The sequence below is a fragment of the Ovis canadensis genome, chromosome 4 (genome assembly GCF_042477335.2).
Source record: "Ovis canadensis isolate MfBH-ARS-UI-01 breed Bighorn chromosome 4, ARS-UI_OviCan_v2, whole genome shotgun sequence".
In the NCBI taxonomy this organism is placed as follows: Eukaryota; Metazoa; Chordata; class Mammalia; order Artiodactyla; family Bovidae; genus Ovis; species Ovis canadensis.
This window is the reverse complement of record NC_091248.1, coordinates 61,154,439-61,172,843: the sequence shown is the minus strand read 5'-3', so window position 1 is coordinate 61,172,843 and position 18,405 is coordinate 61,154,439. Positions and strand designations below refer to the sequence as shown.

General features: G+C 42.3%; 1 protein-coding gene across 12 annotated transcripts in view; it reads left to right on the top strand.

Annotated features, from left to right (window-relative positions):
• Positions 1-18,405, top strand: part of SRPK2 (SRSF protein kinase 2) — a 244,384-nt gene that overhangs the window by 205,934 nt on the left and 20,045 nt on the right. For all 12 annotated transcript variants that reach the window (XM_069587881.1, XM_069587877.1, XM_069587879.1 and 9 more), the window contains 4 exons: positions 9,964-10,129; positions 11,284-11,309; positions 12,768-13,014; positions 13,576-14,058. In XM_069587881.1, the coding sequence (XP_069443982.1) occupies positions 9,964-10,129; positions 11,284-11,309; positions 12,768-13,014; positions 13,576-14,058 (922 nt within the window). The remainder of the gene's footprint in view (positions 1-9,963; positions 10,130-11,283; positions 11,310-12,767; positions 13,015-13,575; positions 14,059-18,405) is intronic.

Below are 18,405 nucleotides of genomic sequence, written 5' to 3'. Positions count from 1 at the left end.
TAGTCCTGGGGCTTCCCAGGTGGCTCAGATGGTAAGAGTCTACCTGCAATACAGGAGACCTGAGTTTGATCCCTGGGTCAAGAAGATTCCCTGGAGAAGGGACTGGCAACCCATTCCAGTATTCTTGCCTGGAGAATTCCAAGGACGTTGGAGCCTGGCCGACCGCAGTCCATGGGGTCACAAAGAGTCGGGCGTTACTGAGCAACACACTTTCACAGTCCTTTTTTGTAGGGGCGTGTCCTGTGCATTGTAGGTTTTTTAGACATATATGTGGCCTCAGCCCATTAGATATCTGTGTCAGCCAGCACCACCCCAACCGTAACAATTAAAGAATGTCTCTGAGCTTTGTGAAATACCCTCAAGGAGGCAGACTTTCCTTTCGCTGAGAATCATTGCAATAGTGGGAAGTGTGACAAGTACAGTTAAGTTTTGGCAATAGATTTAATTTCAAACTCTGACCCTGACAATTTGCTATGTTGTGGCCCTGATCAAATTAGTTAGCTTCCATAGGCCTGTGTCCTCATTAGTCACATCAGGATGATAATACATAATTTGTGGCTTTCTTGTGGAGATGAGTTTGAAGGGATTGCTGGTAAAGCTTCCAGCATAGTGACAAGCACAGGGTGGCTGCTCTGTCTGCCCAGCTGCATTGTGAGCACCCTGAGTCCCTGACCACGTGTTATGGGTTCTACATCTCTTTGTAGCTTCCTTCATGTTGTAGGCAGTCAGGAATGAGAGGTTATCTTTCCTTAAATGAAGTAAGAAATGTATGTTCCTCTTACTGTACAAAGTGGTTGACCTTTCTGTGATCTGATGGGCTTGTAGATAAACGTTCCCACTTAGTTTTGAAATGTCCCAGCATAATTGAATCACTTGCTTTTCCAGGGTTTCCCATACACTATTACCAATCCTTTGATCATTTTTTAGCTGTCCTCATTTAGTCCTGGTGACCTTGTGCAGGGTCAGGAGGGGCCATCCTTGGGTGGTGATGGTGAGAACACCCCCTTCCTCCACCCAGGCTGATTCTCTGACCTCAGGCAGGGTCTATTCACCCCCACCCCCAGCTTTCATTTCTTTTTCTTTTAGAATCAGCTTTATTGAAGTCAATTTTATGTTTAGCTTTTATTTCTAAAGCTGAAAGAAGAAATGGTGCTGTGATGGTAGTATTTGTTATTTGTGGTGCATTCAAGATATACCACAGATGATGGGGTTCTAAATACTGTTGCTGTTCTTTAAACACAGCTTTTACTTTCCTATGTAATTGAAAGGGTAGCTGATACTTTACTTTTTAAAACTTTATGGTTTAATTTCATTGCCCTTTCCAGAAACCTTTTGAAGAAGTGGCGGCTTACCATTAAATGAGGCTTGGTAAGGGCAGGGTGACTTTGCCATGATATGCAGGTACAGTGTGTAGCCTGGGATTTTTGAATCATTATTCTTTCTGTTATCACGGTTATCACAAACATGCATTATGCTCTTGCAGGCACTCCCTGTTTTAAGTGCTGTCTTTGTGTTATGCTGTCTAGTCCTCACCACAGCCTTAGGAGGCTAGGGGTGTTCTTACCTCCACCCTGAAGGAGGTATTAAAAGCTTTTCTAGGTTCCACAGTTATTGTGGAAATCAAGGCTGGAATCCGGATGGTGTGATCCAGAGTCCATGCTTTTGACTCTGGGCTAGTGTTGTTATGGAATGTCTGTCTACACAGGAAGATTGGAAGAATTTTACATTATAGCATGTCTTGTGAAAAGTGTGTATTCATGTTTCTGGAGATGGTTTACTTTTACATTAATAGTGGAAGTAGCAATTAGATCATTTTAAGGTACACTACTTAATTGGTGATATGTACTGCAGTATGTAAGCTAAGGGACTTTCCAAACGCCTTGCTTTTTCAAACCCACCTTCTCGGGGGCGGCTGACTTTGCAGACAAAACCAAGAATCAGGTCCCTACCCAGCAGGCTGTTATCATGAATTTGTCAACACTTATTACTTATTTACCATTTATATGATCTCACTGGTCCTAGTTATCAATGAATTAATTATGATCAAGCCAATATTGTTCAATTTTTAGAATAGAAAATTGGTTGGTAAGCATTTTTATGCTCTTGGATTTGCCCATGTAGTGGTACATATGATTCTCTACTAACTTGAATTCTCCTCCTCAGAGTGCTGGGTATGCAACTCAGAAATTCGGGGAAGCTGCTCCCTTCAAGGGAATCAAGCCCCTTCCCCAGCTCATTCCTCTGCGCTGCTGCAGTGCTAGGCAGTGTTTTACCTTTTGTCCTGACTGTATCAGAAGTGAAGTACAGCTACTTAACTTTCTCATTAATTTTCGCTGGTCAGAGTTGGAAAGAACAAGGAGCAGGGAGATTTAAGGACAGAGCGGACGAGGAAAGTGTCTGTGGCCCTCGTCCTCGGTGATTGTGGCAGGTGTTTCCCACACTTCTCAATCAAGCATGTGCTTGTAGCATTTACCTCCTGTCTGTCCTCTGTCCTTGTGAGGAAGAGAGATCCTCTGGGAGCTTTAGCTTTCCCAGGAGCAAAGCCTATGGCTTGAGGAGCGCTCTCTGCTGTTACCCTCCGTGTCCACAGGGACCAGTGTCCCTGTGTGGTGCTGTTGCCCTGGGCGCTCCCCTGCACGGCCAGCCCCTCTGCTGCTGGCCGGGTCTCCCTGGTGCTGGTTACGAGGCCTTGCCCATGTCATCAGAGGTCGCCCCCTCTCCTTGCCCTGCGTCCTTTGTTCTGGTGTGGCAGAAGAAAGGCGCCCATATTGTGACCAGAGTCAGAAGAGAATGTGCAAAATTGCTCTAGTTCCGTTTCTCTGTGCAGTTTAGAATTTAGGGGGAAGCTTTCTGTGGGTGGTGAGCAGGCCCTGGGAGAAACCTTCAGGTGACACATCCATGTTATTCCCAACTTACTCTTCCCTTTCTGTATGTGACAGGACCAATGTCTAGCACACCGAGGTGGAAAGGGAGTTAGTTTATGTTGTTAACACCAGTAACAAATGGTCTTTTGCATGGTTCATAGGTGCCTAGACAGGAATATTAGAGACTGTCCTAACCAAGTGCCTTATTTTACGGCTGAATTTGAGGTCAGGGGAGGGAGGAGACTTAATCCGAGCCACAGCTAGTCAGTTCCTGAACCAGAACTGAAATCTCCTGGCTTCCAGCCCAGAGCTCTGCCTGCTGGTCTGCACTACCGCTGCCTCACATGGAGAGAACCGGCCCCTGCCCGTGGGGGTGAGCCGCCTCCCTGGAGTGGGATGCAGCCTGTTCCTGGCCGTCTGTGATTACTTGACCTGGGTTCTCATGATGGAGCAGATGGCAGCGAGGATCTCTGCTGCCTCCTGCTGATGAGGCCAACTATGTTTTTTAGGCAAGAGATATACACGTTCTGTGGTAAGACAAGTGAGATCTAACCTTGAGCATGAAATTTGATTCGTTGATTGTTTTTTTTATTGTCATAATATTTGGTATAAATTTTTGTAAGATTGCCTATCATTTTTTGATTCTAGATTCTGGGATGCTTTAACTTCACTGGCTGAGAACAAAGATGATATTTTTTAAAATAAAATCATTCTTATAGCTATATATTTAAAAAATATATTAGTATTCATTAAAAGAGTCATCAGGTAGATCCAATTCATATTATAGATGGGAGAAATGAGACCCAGAGAAATTTAATAAGTGACTTAGCGAAGTTACGTTTATTAAGTCAGTATCAACACAAGTCTTCTGACTTAGTTCATTTTACCATTTAGTTTGAGCTTCTTGTGAGCTAGACATTGTACTGTGAGTTTTTCATACATTATTTCTAATTCTTTTCACATTTCCATCTAATGGATAACGTTCCCCCTTTTATAGATAAGAAAAGGGAAGGTCAGGCAGCTTAAGTACCTTGCCTTGTGAATGAGTGATTGAGAAGTAATGCAGGAGTGGCCTGAGTCCCAAGATCATGATTTAATAGTGTTCCATGCTGTCTCTTAGCTGTTTTCGTCAAGATTTGCGTTATCTTAATTAGTTTATCCCTGAAAGCAATAGTCTTTTCCTCGTGTTCAAGTCTTCTCTTTGTGTTTGTTGTTAGACATAAGCAGTATTTCTTGAGGAAGGTTAGCTGTGTTGAGTGCAGTTGTTCAGTTGACCAATCATGTCCAACTCTGACCCCATGGACTGCAGCACACCAGGCCTCCCGCCCCTCACCTCACGGAGTTTGCCCAAGTTCATGTTCATTGCACCGGTGATGCTGTCCAACCATCTCATCCTCTGACGCCTTCAGCTCCTTCTGCCCTCAATATTTCCCAGAATCAGGGACTTTTCCAATGAATCGGCTGTTCGCATCAGATGACCAAAATACTGGAACTTTAGCTTCAGCATCAGTCCTTCCAGTGAATATTCAGGGTTGATCTCCCTTAAGATTGACTGGTTTGATCTCCTTCCTGTCCAAGGGACTCTCATGAGTCTTCCCCAGCACCACAGTTCAAAGGTATATGTTCTTTGGTATCCTGCCTTCTTTACAGTCCAGCTCTCACAACAGTACGTGACCACTGGCCAAGACCATAGCCTTGACTATACGGACATTTGTTGGCAGAGTAATGTCTCTGCTTTTCAACACACTGTCTAGGTTTGTCATTTCTTTCCTACCCAGAAGCAATCGTCTTCTGATTTCATGGCTGCAGTCACCATCCACAGTGATTTTGGAGCCCAGGAAGAGGAAATCTGTCACTACTTCCACCATTTCCTTTCTATTTGCTATGCAGTAATGGGAGTGGATGCCATGATCTTAATTTTTTAAATATTTAGTCTTAAGGTGGCTCTTTCACTCTCCTCCTTCACCCTCATCGCGAGGCTCTTTAGTTTCTCTTCACTTTCTGCCATTTAGAATGGTATCATCTGCATATCTGAGGTTGTTGATGTTTCTCCCTCCTATCTTCATTCCCGCTTGTAACTCATCCAACCCAGCATTTCTCATGATGTGCTTAGCATATAGGTTAAACAAACAAGGTGACAGCAGACAGCCCTGTCGTACTCCTTTCTGAATCCTGAACCAATCGGTTGTTCCATAAAGGGTTCTAACTGTTGCTTTTTGGCCTGCATACAGGTTTCTCAGGAGCCAGTAAGATGGTCTGGTATTCCCATCTCTCTAAGAACTTTCCACAGTTTGTCGTACTTTAGTGTAGTTGATGAAACAGAGATAGATGTTTTTCTGAAATTCCCTTGCTTTCTCTATAATCCAGTGAATGTTGGCAATTTGATGTCTAGTTCCTCTTCCTTTTCTAAACACAGCTTGGACACCTGGAAGTTCTTGGTCTGCATAATGCTGAAGCCTAGCATGCAAGATTTTAAGCATGATTTTACTAGCATGGGAGATAACTGCAGTTGTCTGATGGTTAGCACCTTCTTTGGTATTGCCCTTCTTGGGAACTGGGGTGAGGATTGACCTTTTCCAGTCCGGTGGCCACTGCTGGGTCTTCCAGATTTGCTGACATAATGAATGCAGAACACTGATGTCATCCTCTGTTGAAGTGAAGTCGCTCCGTCGTGTCCAACTCTTTGCAACCCCATGCACTGTATGTAGCCTACCAGGCTGCTCCATCCATGGGATATTCCAGGCAAGAGTAGTGGAGTGGGTTGCCATTTCCTTCTCCAGGGAGTCTCCTGCATTGTAGGCAGACACTTAACCATATGAGCCATCAGGGAAGTCCTGTCCTCTAGGGATCTGGATAGTTCTGCTGGAATTTCATCACATTCACTAGCTTTATTAACAGCAGTGCTTCTCAAGGCCCACCTGACTTCACGCTCCAGAATGTCTAGCTCTGGGTGACTCACCACACCATTGTAGTAATCCAGTTCATTAAGATCTTTTTTATACAGTTCTTTTATGTATTTTTTTTTCCATCTCTTCTCAATCTCTTCAGTGTCTGCTAGGTCTCTACCATTTTTACCCTTTATTGTGCCCGTCTTTCGGCAGAATGCTTCCTTGATGTTTCCAATTTTCCTGATGAGATCTCTAGTCTTACTTCTTTTGTTGTTTTCTTTCATTATTAAACACTGTTCACTGAAGAAGGCCTTCTTGTCTCTTCTAGCTGTTCTTTGAAACTCTGCTTTTAATTGGATATACCTTTCCCTCTTTCATTTTTCCCTTCTCTTTGTTCTTCTGCTGTTTGTAAAGCCTCCTCAAATAACTGCTTTGCCGTCTTGCTTTTCTTTTTCTTTGGGATGGTTTTGTTCACCGCCTCCTGTACAATACTATGGATCTCTGTCCATAGTTCTTCAGACACACTGTCATATAGATCTAATTCCTTGAATATACTTGTTACCTCTACTGCAAATTCATGCAGGATTTGATTTAAGTCATACCTGCTGGCCTAATGTATTTCTCAGTTTTCTTTAGTTTAAACCTGAACTTTGCTATCATGATCTAAGCCACAGTCAGCTCCAGGGCTTGTTTTTGCTGACTATATACAGCTTCTCCATCTTCAACTACGAAGAAGGGAATCGGTTTGATTTCAGTATTGACCATTTGGTGATGTCTACATGTAAAGTTGTCTCTTGTGTTGTTGAAACAGAGTATTTGCTATGACTAATGCAGAATTCAGTTAGCCTTTGTTTGCCCTGCTTTATTTTTTGTTCTCTAAGGCCAAATTTGCCTATTACTCCAGGTATATCTTGACTTCCTACTTTTGCATTCGAATCCCCATTGATGCATAGAATATCTCTTTTAGGTGTTAGTTCTAGGAGGTCTTCTAGGTCTTCATGGAACTGATCAATTTCAGTTTCTTCAGCATCGGTGGAATGGGCATAGACTTGAATTACTGTGAGGTTGAATGGCTTGCCTTGGAAACGAACCAAGATCATTCTATCATTTTTGAGGTTGCACCCAAGTCCTGCATTTCAGACTCATTTGTTGATTATGAGGGTTACTCTGTTTCTTCTATGGGGTTCTTGTCCACAGTAGTAAATATAATGGTCATCTGAATTAAATTCGTCCATTCCCGTCCATTTTAGTTTGCTGATTCCTAGGATGTCATTGTTTATTCTTACCATCCCCTGCTTGATCACTCACAACTCACCTTGATTCATGGACCTAACATTCCAGGTTCCTATGCAGTACTGTTCTTTGCAGCACCGGATTTTACTTTTGACAACCAGACACATCCACAACCGAGCGTTGTATCCACTTTAGCCCAGCCACTTTATTCATTCTATTAGTACTTCTCCTCCACTCTTCCCCAGTCGCATATGGGACACCTTAGACCTGGGGGACTCATCTTTTGGTGCCATATCTTTTTGACCTTTTTTAATAGTTTGTGAAGGTTCTCATGGCAGGTATAACTGGGGTGGTTTGCCAATCCCTCCTCCAGTGGATCACATTTTGTCAGAACTCTCTGCTATGATGTGTCTGTCTTGGGTGGCCCTGCATGGCATAGCTCAGAGCTTCATTGAGTTATGCAAGCCCCTTCGCCACAACAAGGCAGTGATCCATGAAAGGGATTAAATATCTGAAACCTTAAATTCTTACTGAGAACACTTTGCTTGTCTCAAGTGTCTCATTTTTATTGAAATTCATTTTAACACATTTGGATACTGGATCATATTAACTCTTACCTAAGCAGCTTCACACACAGTGAAGCAACCTAAGAACTACGAAAGAACTAAGGTGGAAAGTTAGGAACAACTTGTTCATGAGATGGTAGTGAAAGATATTTTTGGAAAGATGCTGACATTTTAACTTTGAGTTAATATTTGATGATTGAAGTGAAATTTTAGTTGAAATAATTAAAAATAGTTTAAACTTTCTAAAAGTCTTATTCCTTTTACTTCCACAGACGGGAAGTCATCAGTGTACTTGTCCATTAATTTCTTGTACTTCTCAGAATTTCTCTTACTACTCATATATAAGAACTCCATGTGATACTTCAGTTTGCACAAAGAAGATGCATGAATGCCAGTGAATATATACAGGCTCATTGAATTGTGTTCCCTTCAGAATTATAACCTTATTCTCTATGGAAACATATAATGCTATGTTTCATACTGTTGGTCTTTGGGCATTTTAAACATAATTTAAACATATTCTAGTTGAAGTATTATCTAAAACATTAAATATTAATTTTAAGGTAAAGTCAGAGCCTCGTGGAGATGGGGAACTTTGTTTATTGCTGTGTATCAAACATCTATAAGCATATGCAGCCTGTTATAGGAGCTCAACTGATGCTCAGTCAGTGAAGTCATGTGAAAGTATTTCCAAGGAAAAGTTTTTAAAATGAATATGAGGATTTTCATCTTGGTTAAGAGACTCATGTTCCTTCTACTTTCCTTGCGAAATCTCTGTGCCTTCACTTACTAATGTTTTGTCATCTTAAGATTGTTTGGGCTTCCCTGGTATTGGCTCAGCTGCTAAAGAATCTGCCTGCAGAGCAGGAGAACTGGGTTGGATCCCTGGGTTGGGAAGATCTCCTGGAGAAAGGCTACCCACTCCAGTATTCTGGCCTGGAGAATTCCATGGACTGTATAGTCCATGGGGTCACAAAGAGTCGAACACGACTGAGGGACTTCCACTTTCAAGATTGTTTAGCCAGAAACTGAAGGTAGACAGAAGCATTGGGTTTTTGCTGAGAACTTTTCCGAGTTGTTCAGTATTAGATATCTTCTGCTTGTCTTTTCCTCACTTCCTTGTCTAATGTGATCAAGACACCAAATGACGTAAAATGTTTGAATGAAGATGTTTATTAAATGCAAATGTTTATTGAGCATGTAGAATTTGTAATATATGGGAACATGAACTGTATTTTAAAATATTTTTTTTCCTTATGAAAAGAAAGAATTCCCCTCTTATGGAAATAATTCCAGAAAAACTTTGGCCTGGCATTTAGGTCACCATACTCTGTAATTTTTGCTATATATATATATTTACACAGACACACACACACGGTAAGTATGTGAGTATCTTGGTTTAGCAGTTTCTTTTAATTCAGTACTATATAGTTTATAGCCTGGGTACCAAAGCTACCTAATTCTCCTTTCCTACAATATTAGAAATGTACAGACATCATTAGCCATTATGGGAATGCATATCAATGAGATACACACTTCACACCCACAAGAGTGACTAAAATGAAAAGACAGATAACAAGTATTGATCATCCGGAAAAAACTGTAATCCTTGCACATTGCTGATGGGAATGTAAAATGATGCAGCCATAGATAGGATAAAACAGCTTGGCAGTTTATTGAAAGACTAAAGATAGAGTTACAGTATGACCCAATAATTGTGCTACTAAGAAAAATAAAGACATGTCTACATAGAAACTTGTACATGAATGTTTATAGCAATATATTTATGGTAGCCATAAAATGGAAAGAACTCAAATGTTCATCATTGAATGACTAAACAAAATGTATTTTCAGTGGAAAATTATTTGGCATCTAAAAAAAATGAGGTATTGCTATGTGCTACACATGGATGAACCTTGAAAGTATTGGGCCAGGTACAAAAGACCACTCTGTATCATTCCACTTACATAAAATGTCCAAAGCCAGGAAAGTAGATTAGTGGTTGCTTAGGGCTAGAGGAGTTGGAAGGAGATGGGGAGTGACTGCTAATGGGTGCAGTGTTTTGTCTTTGTGTGATGAACATGTTCTAAATTATATAGTGATGACCGTTGCACATCTAAAAACCACTCTATTGTACACTTAAAAGGTTGAATTGAAAAAAAAGGGTGAATTGTGTGTCATGTAAATTATATCTCACCAAAGTTGTTATTTTAATAAGCATATGTTTAAATGCATTTTCTTATATGAGCATAAATTATCTCCAGAATGATATACACTGGTTGCTTATGGGAAGGAGCTGGGTTCCTGTCGGGCCCAAGTTCCTATTGTGCCTTGTAATGACTGTAACTATTTTACAAATAAATGTTGAATAATAGAAGTATTAATAACTCCTTCCTGATTTTATGTGATCAGGTCCTTCAGGGGTTAGATTATCTCCACAGTAAGTGCAAGATCATTCATACTGACATAAAGCCGGAAAACATCTTGATGTGTGTGGACGATGCATATGTGAGAAGAATGGCAGCCGAGGCCACCGAGTGGCAGAAAGCGGGTGCTCCTCCTCCTTCAGGGTCTGCAGGTGAGAGGCTGGGCCAGCTTTGTGTCAGTCTGTGTAGGGGCATTGAGAGCCTACAAAGTTGTTCATAGGAAGCAGTTGAGTTAAACGTGTACATGTTAGGAACTTGCATAAGAGCCCGATGACTGGTAATAATTAGACCTTTTTCTTGAGAAGGAAGATGCCCCAGTTAAGTCGTACTTTAATATTTGAATTACTTAGCTTTGTCCTCCCTTAAAAGGTCACTGAATTCTTCTTACCTGCTGCTTCATTTTCATTTGAACTCTGTCTGCGTCGGCCACTTCTCTACAAAGGAGTGTATAGTAACAGGTTTCCTGTGGCCAACCTACAATCGTCAGCATGCTTCCTTGTCTCCATTGAGCATAGTTACATCAGTGTAACTGGTGCACTTAAAATTAGTTACAAGAACTTCAGGGTGAAAGAAGATCAACTGACTTGAGCATTGGTGTATGAAGTTTTATTTCTGGTTTTCACAAGGTGTCAAGGTGGCCATGAAGTGTGGATGATGCTTTCATCCTGTCTGCACGTGCTTTCTGCCCTAGTGTGTTGTCAGGTAGCACAGGGACTGCAGAGTGAAAGCCCTCAAACTGAGGCTTTTGGCAGATGAACCACTTATGAATCTTGTTTTCTACCATCAGGTTGCTGTTTAGATAATGGAACCATAGTCTGTGAAGCTTTTGACATTGGCCAAGTCTGTTCATGTCATTTCTAGACTATTTGTAGTAGTATTGGATCTATTTTAGTTGTATGAACTTGTGAAATAGTTTTCAAACAGAGATGTGGAAGTTAATTGTTCATTTCTTTGTCTATAAACAAGTTGGGTTTTGTCACTCTTCTCCATTTTTCTTACCAGTCAGTGTTTTGTGATTGTGTGTTTTTGAAATGAATAAGTGTTTAATTTCAGGTTAATAAGAGAAATGACTCCATGTGAACCACTATGGCTTTGCTTTTTAAGAGCCAATCATTTGTTTGAGTTGGATAAACTGTCTTTAGGACTCTATGATTAACAAGCTTTAATATTTAAAGCTGTTTAAAGTTGTTTAAGTTGCATAGCCATTAAAAGGCAGTAGTTATTTCATTTTACAGTTCAGATTACCTACAAAAAGATAAGTATCTGTTTCACTCTAAATGTTCACTTTATTTTGTTTTGTTTTTAGTGAGTACCGCTCCACAGCAAAAGCCTGTAAGTACTTACATATATACTTCTATTACCTCCTTGTCAAAAGTGACTAGTCATTACTGAACTTTTCTAATTGTAACATTAGTTTTTGTTTCTTTCTGCAACAACTTTTTTTTAAGGGTTGTTTGAGGGAATTAGTTTTACTTTTTTTGTTGTTGTTGTTCCTTTCTCAGTCATAGATGTTGTCATGTATTTTAGCGTAAAAGACAGCCATATTTATAAATGCTGCGTATACTTGAATATGCAAGACAATGTTTTGAAAAAGTGAAGTGATTTTTAGAGGTGGGATAATTAGAGCTGTCCCAAATTCTGTATTTTCCTCGTGTGCTTTCTGGAGTGCTGTTGGCTGAGTCTGATAAAATGTGAGGTTATAGAGATAGGGTTTTAAGTGTGATTATTCCACAGACACTTTCTATTATTTCTGATTTGCCTCTAAGTTACCTGTTTTTTCTGAAGCTGCTGTTCTAATTTTTTTCCAGCTAGTAGTTAAATGTGAAAGAGCGTTATCTGTGTGGTCCTATCAAAATTCCAAGTGTGAACAAATGAAGCAGGCTGTTTGGAATTAAATTCTAGATCTAAACCTGGTTTAGGCTTGGTTCCAGTTAAGCATAGAATATATATATATCTCTCAAGTTGATGGGTCACCTGCAAGTTTTAAAGGTCTTTATGACCCGAAAGCCCTCGGAAGGAAATGTGCAGAACTCCAGAGTGCAGCCAGCAACCCTCAGCCTGCAGTGGGAGTCCCAGCAGGAGGAGGAGCTGTAAGAATTCTGCCGCCTGGCCTGCTGAGCTCTGCCGTGGCTTGAGCAGTTTGCTTTGATTATTGGTTCTGTGAAAGACTGGAGGATCCCATTGCCAGTACTTTCCAAGTCAGATGGCCATGACTGGAGGCAGACTGAAACCATGACTTTGTCTTTTTTTCCCTTTACTTCATATGCTCATTTCTTACAGTTCCTGCTGTCTTGGCTGTTTTTAACAACTTGGTGTGTGAGACCCAAGCACAAACAGCGCTGTTGACCAAACACGAATGAAGTACACCTGTTTTGGCAGACAGTTGAGTAAGACAGTAAAGAGAGGGAACATTGTTAATACTTTGTAGACAGGTAGCAGCAAATGAAACTTGCAAGAGATGCTTCTTGTCTAAAGGCAGAAATGCCTTGGCATAGTTAGTTCGTAGAATTTAAAGGGAAAAGGCTTGCTGGGTTTACGCTGTATCTCTCCATTGGCAGGAGCTGGTAGTAGTCCCGCTACTTGATATCAGCACTGGTTTCTTTTTTTTTCTGGCTTTGCTGCAATGTTAACCATATTGTGGATCTCATGTCTGGGCATGTGATTTTAATTGAATAGACCTGAGAAAACAGACTGTGTTGGTATTTGCCATGTTGCCAGCACTTAGATGCTGCTGCATAGTGCTTTAAAAAGAAGCAAACTAACCTGTGCTATTTTCTTAACATGTTGTAGATAGGAAAAATATCTAAAAACAAAAAGAAAAAAATGAAAAAGAAGCAGAAAAGGCAGGCTGAGTTACTGGAAAAGCGCTTGCAGGAAATAGAAGAATTGGAGCGAGAAGCTGAAAGAAAAATAATAGAGGAAAACGTCACGTCAGTTGTACCTTCCAATGAGCAAGATGATGAATACCACCCAGAGGTGAAGCTAAAAACAGCAGGACTGGAGGAGGTGGCCGAGGGAGAGACTGCGAATAACAACGGTCAGTGAGTGCTGGAGAGCCGGCTGCACCCCAGGGCCTCACGCAGGGCGACTTGGCGCTGCTGTGTTTCAGACCTGAGGGCATTCCAAGTCATCCCTGGAGAATGTGGGAGCTGTCTGATACTTGCTTTGTAAAATAGGCACCAGAAACATGTTTCAGAATAGTTTTTGATTTTCAGTGGAAAATGTCTGAGAAGCACCATGTCTTTATCATGTTAATGATTGTCCTTCATTTTGTAATTAAGCTTTGACTCATCAGTAATGTACCCTTAGACAATCTCTGAAGATTATAGAGGAGAGGGTAGAAAATGGAAATACAGCTCTATTTATGCTCATTTTCTCTAAGAGCTAGCTTTCTCTAATAAGAGTAGCCTAGTTATTTAGTAAATGAAAAATAAGATTTAGAGAACCTGGAGATTTACCCTGAGAGCCCAGAGGTGTTTGCTGTGTAGCGAGTGAAATTAGCATGTTCAAACATGTCTCTTGTTGGAGAGGATAAATGCCTAGTGCACTCTGTTAAGGAGAATGACAAGTTCTAATTCTCACCCTTCCACTTCTTAAGGGGAAGCTGAGGACCAGGAGGAGAAAGAAGACACTGAGAAAGAAAACACTGAGAAAGATGAAGACGATGTCGAACAGGAGCTTGCAAACATAGACCCTACCTGGATAGAATCACCGAAAACTAACGGCCATATTGAGAACGGCCCCTTCTTACTGGAGCAACAGCTGGATGATGAAGACGATGATGAGGAAGATTGCCCAAATCCTGAGGAATGTAACCTCGATGAGCCAAATGCAGAAAGCGATTACACATATAGCAGCTCCTATGAACAATTCAATGGTGAATTGCCAAATGGACGACATAAAATTCCCGAGTCACAGTTTCCAGAATTTTCCACATCATTGTTCTCTGGGCCCTTAGAACCTGTGGCTTGTGGCTCTGCACTTTCTGAGGGATCCCCCCTTACTGAGCATGAGGAAGGCAGTCCATCCCATGACAGAAGCAGGACAGTTTCAGCCTCCAGCACTGGGGATTTGCCAAAAAGTAAGTGTTCCTTCCCATGAGCTCTGCTTTCAGTCCCTGAGGGTCATGCCCTTGACATACTGGGGAGGGGATTGCTTGGAGGAGGTATAGCCATGTATGTATGCAGTAAGCACTTTTATTTTATTACTTTTGTAACCATGAGTAAGTTAGTGTAATTTAAAAAATATCCTGGACCACTAGGATTTCTGTTGCCCTCTGCATATCAGATCCCATTTCTGAATTTTTTTCTTCCCTTCTTCTATCTTAGTGAGTGATGATACCTTTGCAGAAGTTTTCCAAGTCTAGCGTTTTACCCTGTAGCTTTCTATAGTGTGCTTCCATCTGATAATGCTATGTTTAGTTTTTGGTTTTTTCGTTCTGCTTCATTTCTAGTCAAGGGAAGATGTGCCTGCTCTCTATCTGTACTGATGAAAAAGTATCTTTATTTTGATAGCTGTTCTTGATTATACCGCTCTCCTGTTAAAATTTTAAAGGAAGTGACAACGTAGGTTTAAATGTGATGATGATGTATATCAAACTCTGATTTTGAGGGTGGGTGCCACGTGACATATCTCTGCCTGTAGTGTGCTGGGGGACTTCAGGAGGCAAACGCTGTGTCACAGTTGGCTTGCACTCTGGCCCACAGTGGAAAAGCTCAGAAACCTCCTCTGCTCCCTCTGCTGACAAGAATGTTAACACATGGCGAGCCCGTTGATGAGCCAGCCCTGCAAATAGCTCAGGATGCTCTGCAGCCCCAGAGACCTGCAGAGTCCTCTGTTCCTCACTGGCCACAGCTAGTCATCCTAAGGATGTGGGTTTTCTTGTAACTTGGATAGACGTGTTCTCCTCCTGTCTACCTTTACTCTGACCAGAAGGTTTGAAAGTGCTTGAAATGCTTTCACAAGCAATGTGGCTTCATCTAAGGGAAAACTCACCTCTTACTCTCCTTGACTCTCCTTCTATTCCCATACTACTGCTGACACTTCAGGTACCAAGTGTGTGTGTAGGAGCTTTCCTACACTAAATAGCTCTCCAGCGCCAGCTCAGTGTCTCGCAGTTTAAGTAAAGCTTGACACTGCCTGGAGATAGTGTCACATGCCAGGGTCTAGGGCTCAGTTTCATCAGACTGTATCAGTCCCCCACCCCAACCCATCACAAGTCCAAGTCATCATCTCTACTTCTGATAAGTTCTAAATCGGAGGTTTCCGTGATGCTGTCCTGGAGTTCAATTAATTTGTTAGAGCAGCTCACAGAACTCAGGAAAACAGTCAGCTAGCTGCTGGATGGTCTGTTGATGAAGAAAGGATGTAAGTCAGCGACAGCCGGATGGAAGGGATGCATAGGGCATGGTGTCTGGGAAAGGCGCGAGGCTTTCATGCTCTTTCCTGAATCACCCCTTCCCTGACGTATCTCCCCTATTCCTCTGTGGTACGGACTCACTGATTCTTTTTTCTTTCGATTAACAGATCCAATTGTGTGTTATCATTTACAGCTGTTTTTTTTTAATGCCAAAATTACCCCGAATTTGGCCTTTGTCAGCCTCTTCAGGTTGGTTCTTAGGTCCTTTGGACACAATCTCATTGTTCTCCAGGTGCCTCCTCACTCTTCTAGAACCACGTGTCCCAGGTTCATACTTAGGACAGGACCCAGGCTGGATTCAGACTTGTTGGCGAGTAGTTTTTGCTATTAAGATCTTGTAAATGTTTTATAATGTACATAATGTATAGGAACAGTAGTATGTGAACTTTATAAACACGCATATATTGAAATGAATGTTCAAACATCTTTTATTGATGGAGCAAACAGTATAAAAAGATTTAGTAATGTAGCATGGTCTTTTCCCCATTTATTTTTAAGACCTAATTTGAGTGTCTTTGTGAACGTGGCATGCTTGCTGATGCTTCTGGGAGAAAGAGCAGGTCTGGTTTTCCCACTGATGCCAGTCTCTTACCAAGCTGACCTTTTCGTTCATCCAGTCATTTGTTTAGAGGCACTCAGTTTGGGTTTTCAAAGCCTGGTCGTTGGAGAACTGTGGACAGCGTCTGCGCGGAGGTGCTTTGTTTCCTGTTGGGAGGATCCTGTCCTGGAGGCTGGCAGTTGGCCATGGGGCACTAAAGAATGGGAAGTGGGAGAAGTAGCCTTCACTCAGTTTGTGTGGATCCTTGTATATCAGGAAATAGTAGCAGAAATGCTGGGGCTGGAATGAGAAGATTGAGGATCACCTTATGTGCCAGGCTAAAGAATGAACTTCTCCCTGGAGTAATTGTGTAGCCACTGAAGGTTGGGAAGAGGAGGCAGGGTTCCTCTTGGATTATTAGCTGCTGGGTATATATATAAATAATATTATGTATATATTTTAATATTTAATATTGTGTTAAAGAGGCCTGGGAGCAGGGTGGCGCCTGCAATGCTCATGTCCTGTTGCCCTCACCTCATCATTTGGTGGCCGTGTCAGCGGCAGTGCTTGGCTGGGCGCTGGAACATAGCTCCACACTCTTCTCTCCCCGACTCTTGCTCCCTAGACTGTTTGCTGCAGAGCAGTTCAGAGAGGACTTTTTAAAGCAACGCCCCCCCCCCACCTCCCATCTTCAAGATATTTCCATGTAGCACACCCCCAGAGGCATCATTCTCTGAAGCTTGCAGCCCCGCACAGTCCGTCCCTAGCGCCTCTCCTCCTGATGCCGGCCCCACCCACCTCTGTCTCCCCTGCTTGCTCTGCTCCTCCCACGCGATCTTCTTTCTGAAGTTTCTCAAGGGCGCAAGTTTATTTCTGCCTCTCTGCGCTTTGTACTTGCTGTCATGTCTGCCCAGAGCCTCTCTCCTTCGTGCTGCCCTGCATTCAGACCTCTCCTCAAACATCACCTTCTCAGAAAAAACCCCTTGGGCTGAATGCCTCCTCAGTAATCCATCTCTGTTCTCTGCTTTTTTCTTCTTAGCATATAGAGTTACTTGACATGGTATGTGAATCATTCATTTATTTACTTTATCATCCATCTTCTCAATGAGCATGTGAGTTTCCTAATTAGGGTGTGGTGGCAGAACCTTGCATGTCTCGTTCATGCTCTTCTGGTGCCCGGACGGCATTGGCCACGTGGAAGGGGCTCGTAAATACTTGGTGAACAGAGAGGTAAGATTTGCCTGTTAAATCTTTAGTTCTGCTCTTTCCTTGGGCTGGTATTAAATCTCCTGCATATAAAGAGAGTATTCATGCCTTCCTTGTAAGGCTGTTTTAAACTTAAAGTATCAGTGAAGGCCTGCACAGTGCCTTGCAGATAAGTGACGGTGGCTGCTCATCATGGCGTCCCCGCTGGGCGGCATCTTGCTGGCACCCAGGCTCACTTGATGGCATGAATACAGTGTCACTCAGAGACTTAATAGCCTCAGCCCTTCCTGAAGCGAAATCTTCCTGCCTTTCTCTTTGCACTTTTCATTCCCTCCTTAGCAGAGAGCAAGGATGAGCCATGATATAGTTGCATAATAGTGACTGAATCAGGAGAGGTGATCTGATTTCTGGGCAAAGCAAAATCTGTATGATTATGTAGTGAGTAGCAAGTGTGTGCGTCCCTGTATTTAAATGGGCCTTTTTGAGTGTTGTGGTCTGATAACCTTTCACAGACACTTAGAGCAGGAAACTGTCACACTGAGAAAAGAGATGCAAAGTGATTCTCTTTTACCTCCTGTGTGTTTTGAGTACAGTTAAATTTTTGAGGTACTTTTCCGAGTATCATTTGGAAGGCATTGTGTGCTGGGTAACCATGCACAGACATAAACCAGGAGGCTAACAGCAGGTCACCAAAGAGACTTTGCCTGGTGCTCATAAACCAGGGGTGTTAAATGCAAAGAAACTGTACTGGTGGTCCCTGGATTAACAGTGGTTTGACTTTATGATGGTTGCAAAAGTGGAATGCATTCTGTAGAAGCTGTGCTTCATGTTTGGAGTGGTGGCGCCCACCACGTGGCCTCTCATCCTTGGCTGGTCCCTCTCTGGCCTAAATAGAAGCCTTGGCCTCAGAGGGCAGGTGGGGCAGAGCCCCTAGCTCTCCTGTGTTTGGTCTTCTTTTGTTTTGGGGGGTGAGGATGGTCCTTTTCTCTTCCTCCTTTACTGAGAACTGAGCCTCACAGTGTTTAAGTCATTTGTAACTTGTAGATGTTGAAAATTAAACTTGAATCCAGTTCTGCAAAGCTCCAGTTCCACTGTTGTGCCTGCTGACTCTCCTTTATTTAGAGACACGAGGGATTCATCTAGCCATTTCCGGTGCTGGCCATCTGTCTGTTGGGTCAGCGTTTTTGTTTTCTCTGGAACTCAGTTTCTCAGCCCATTCCCTGTTCAGTGTGAACACCTCACATGTTTGTGTGGGTCTCTGCTGC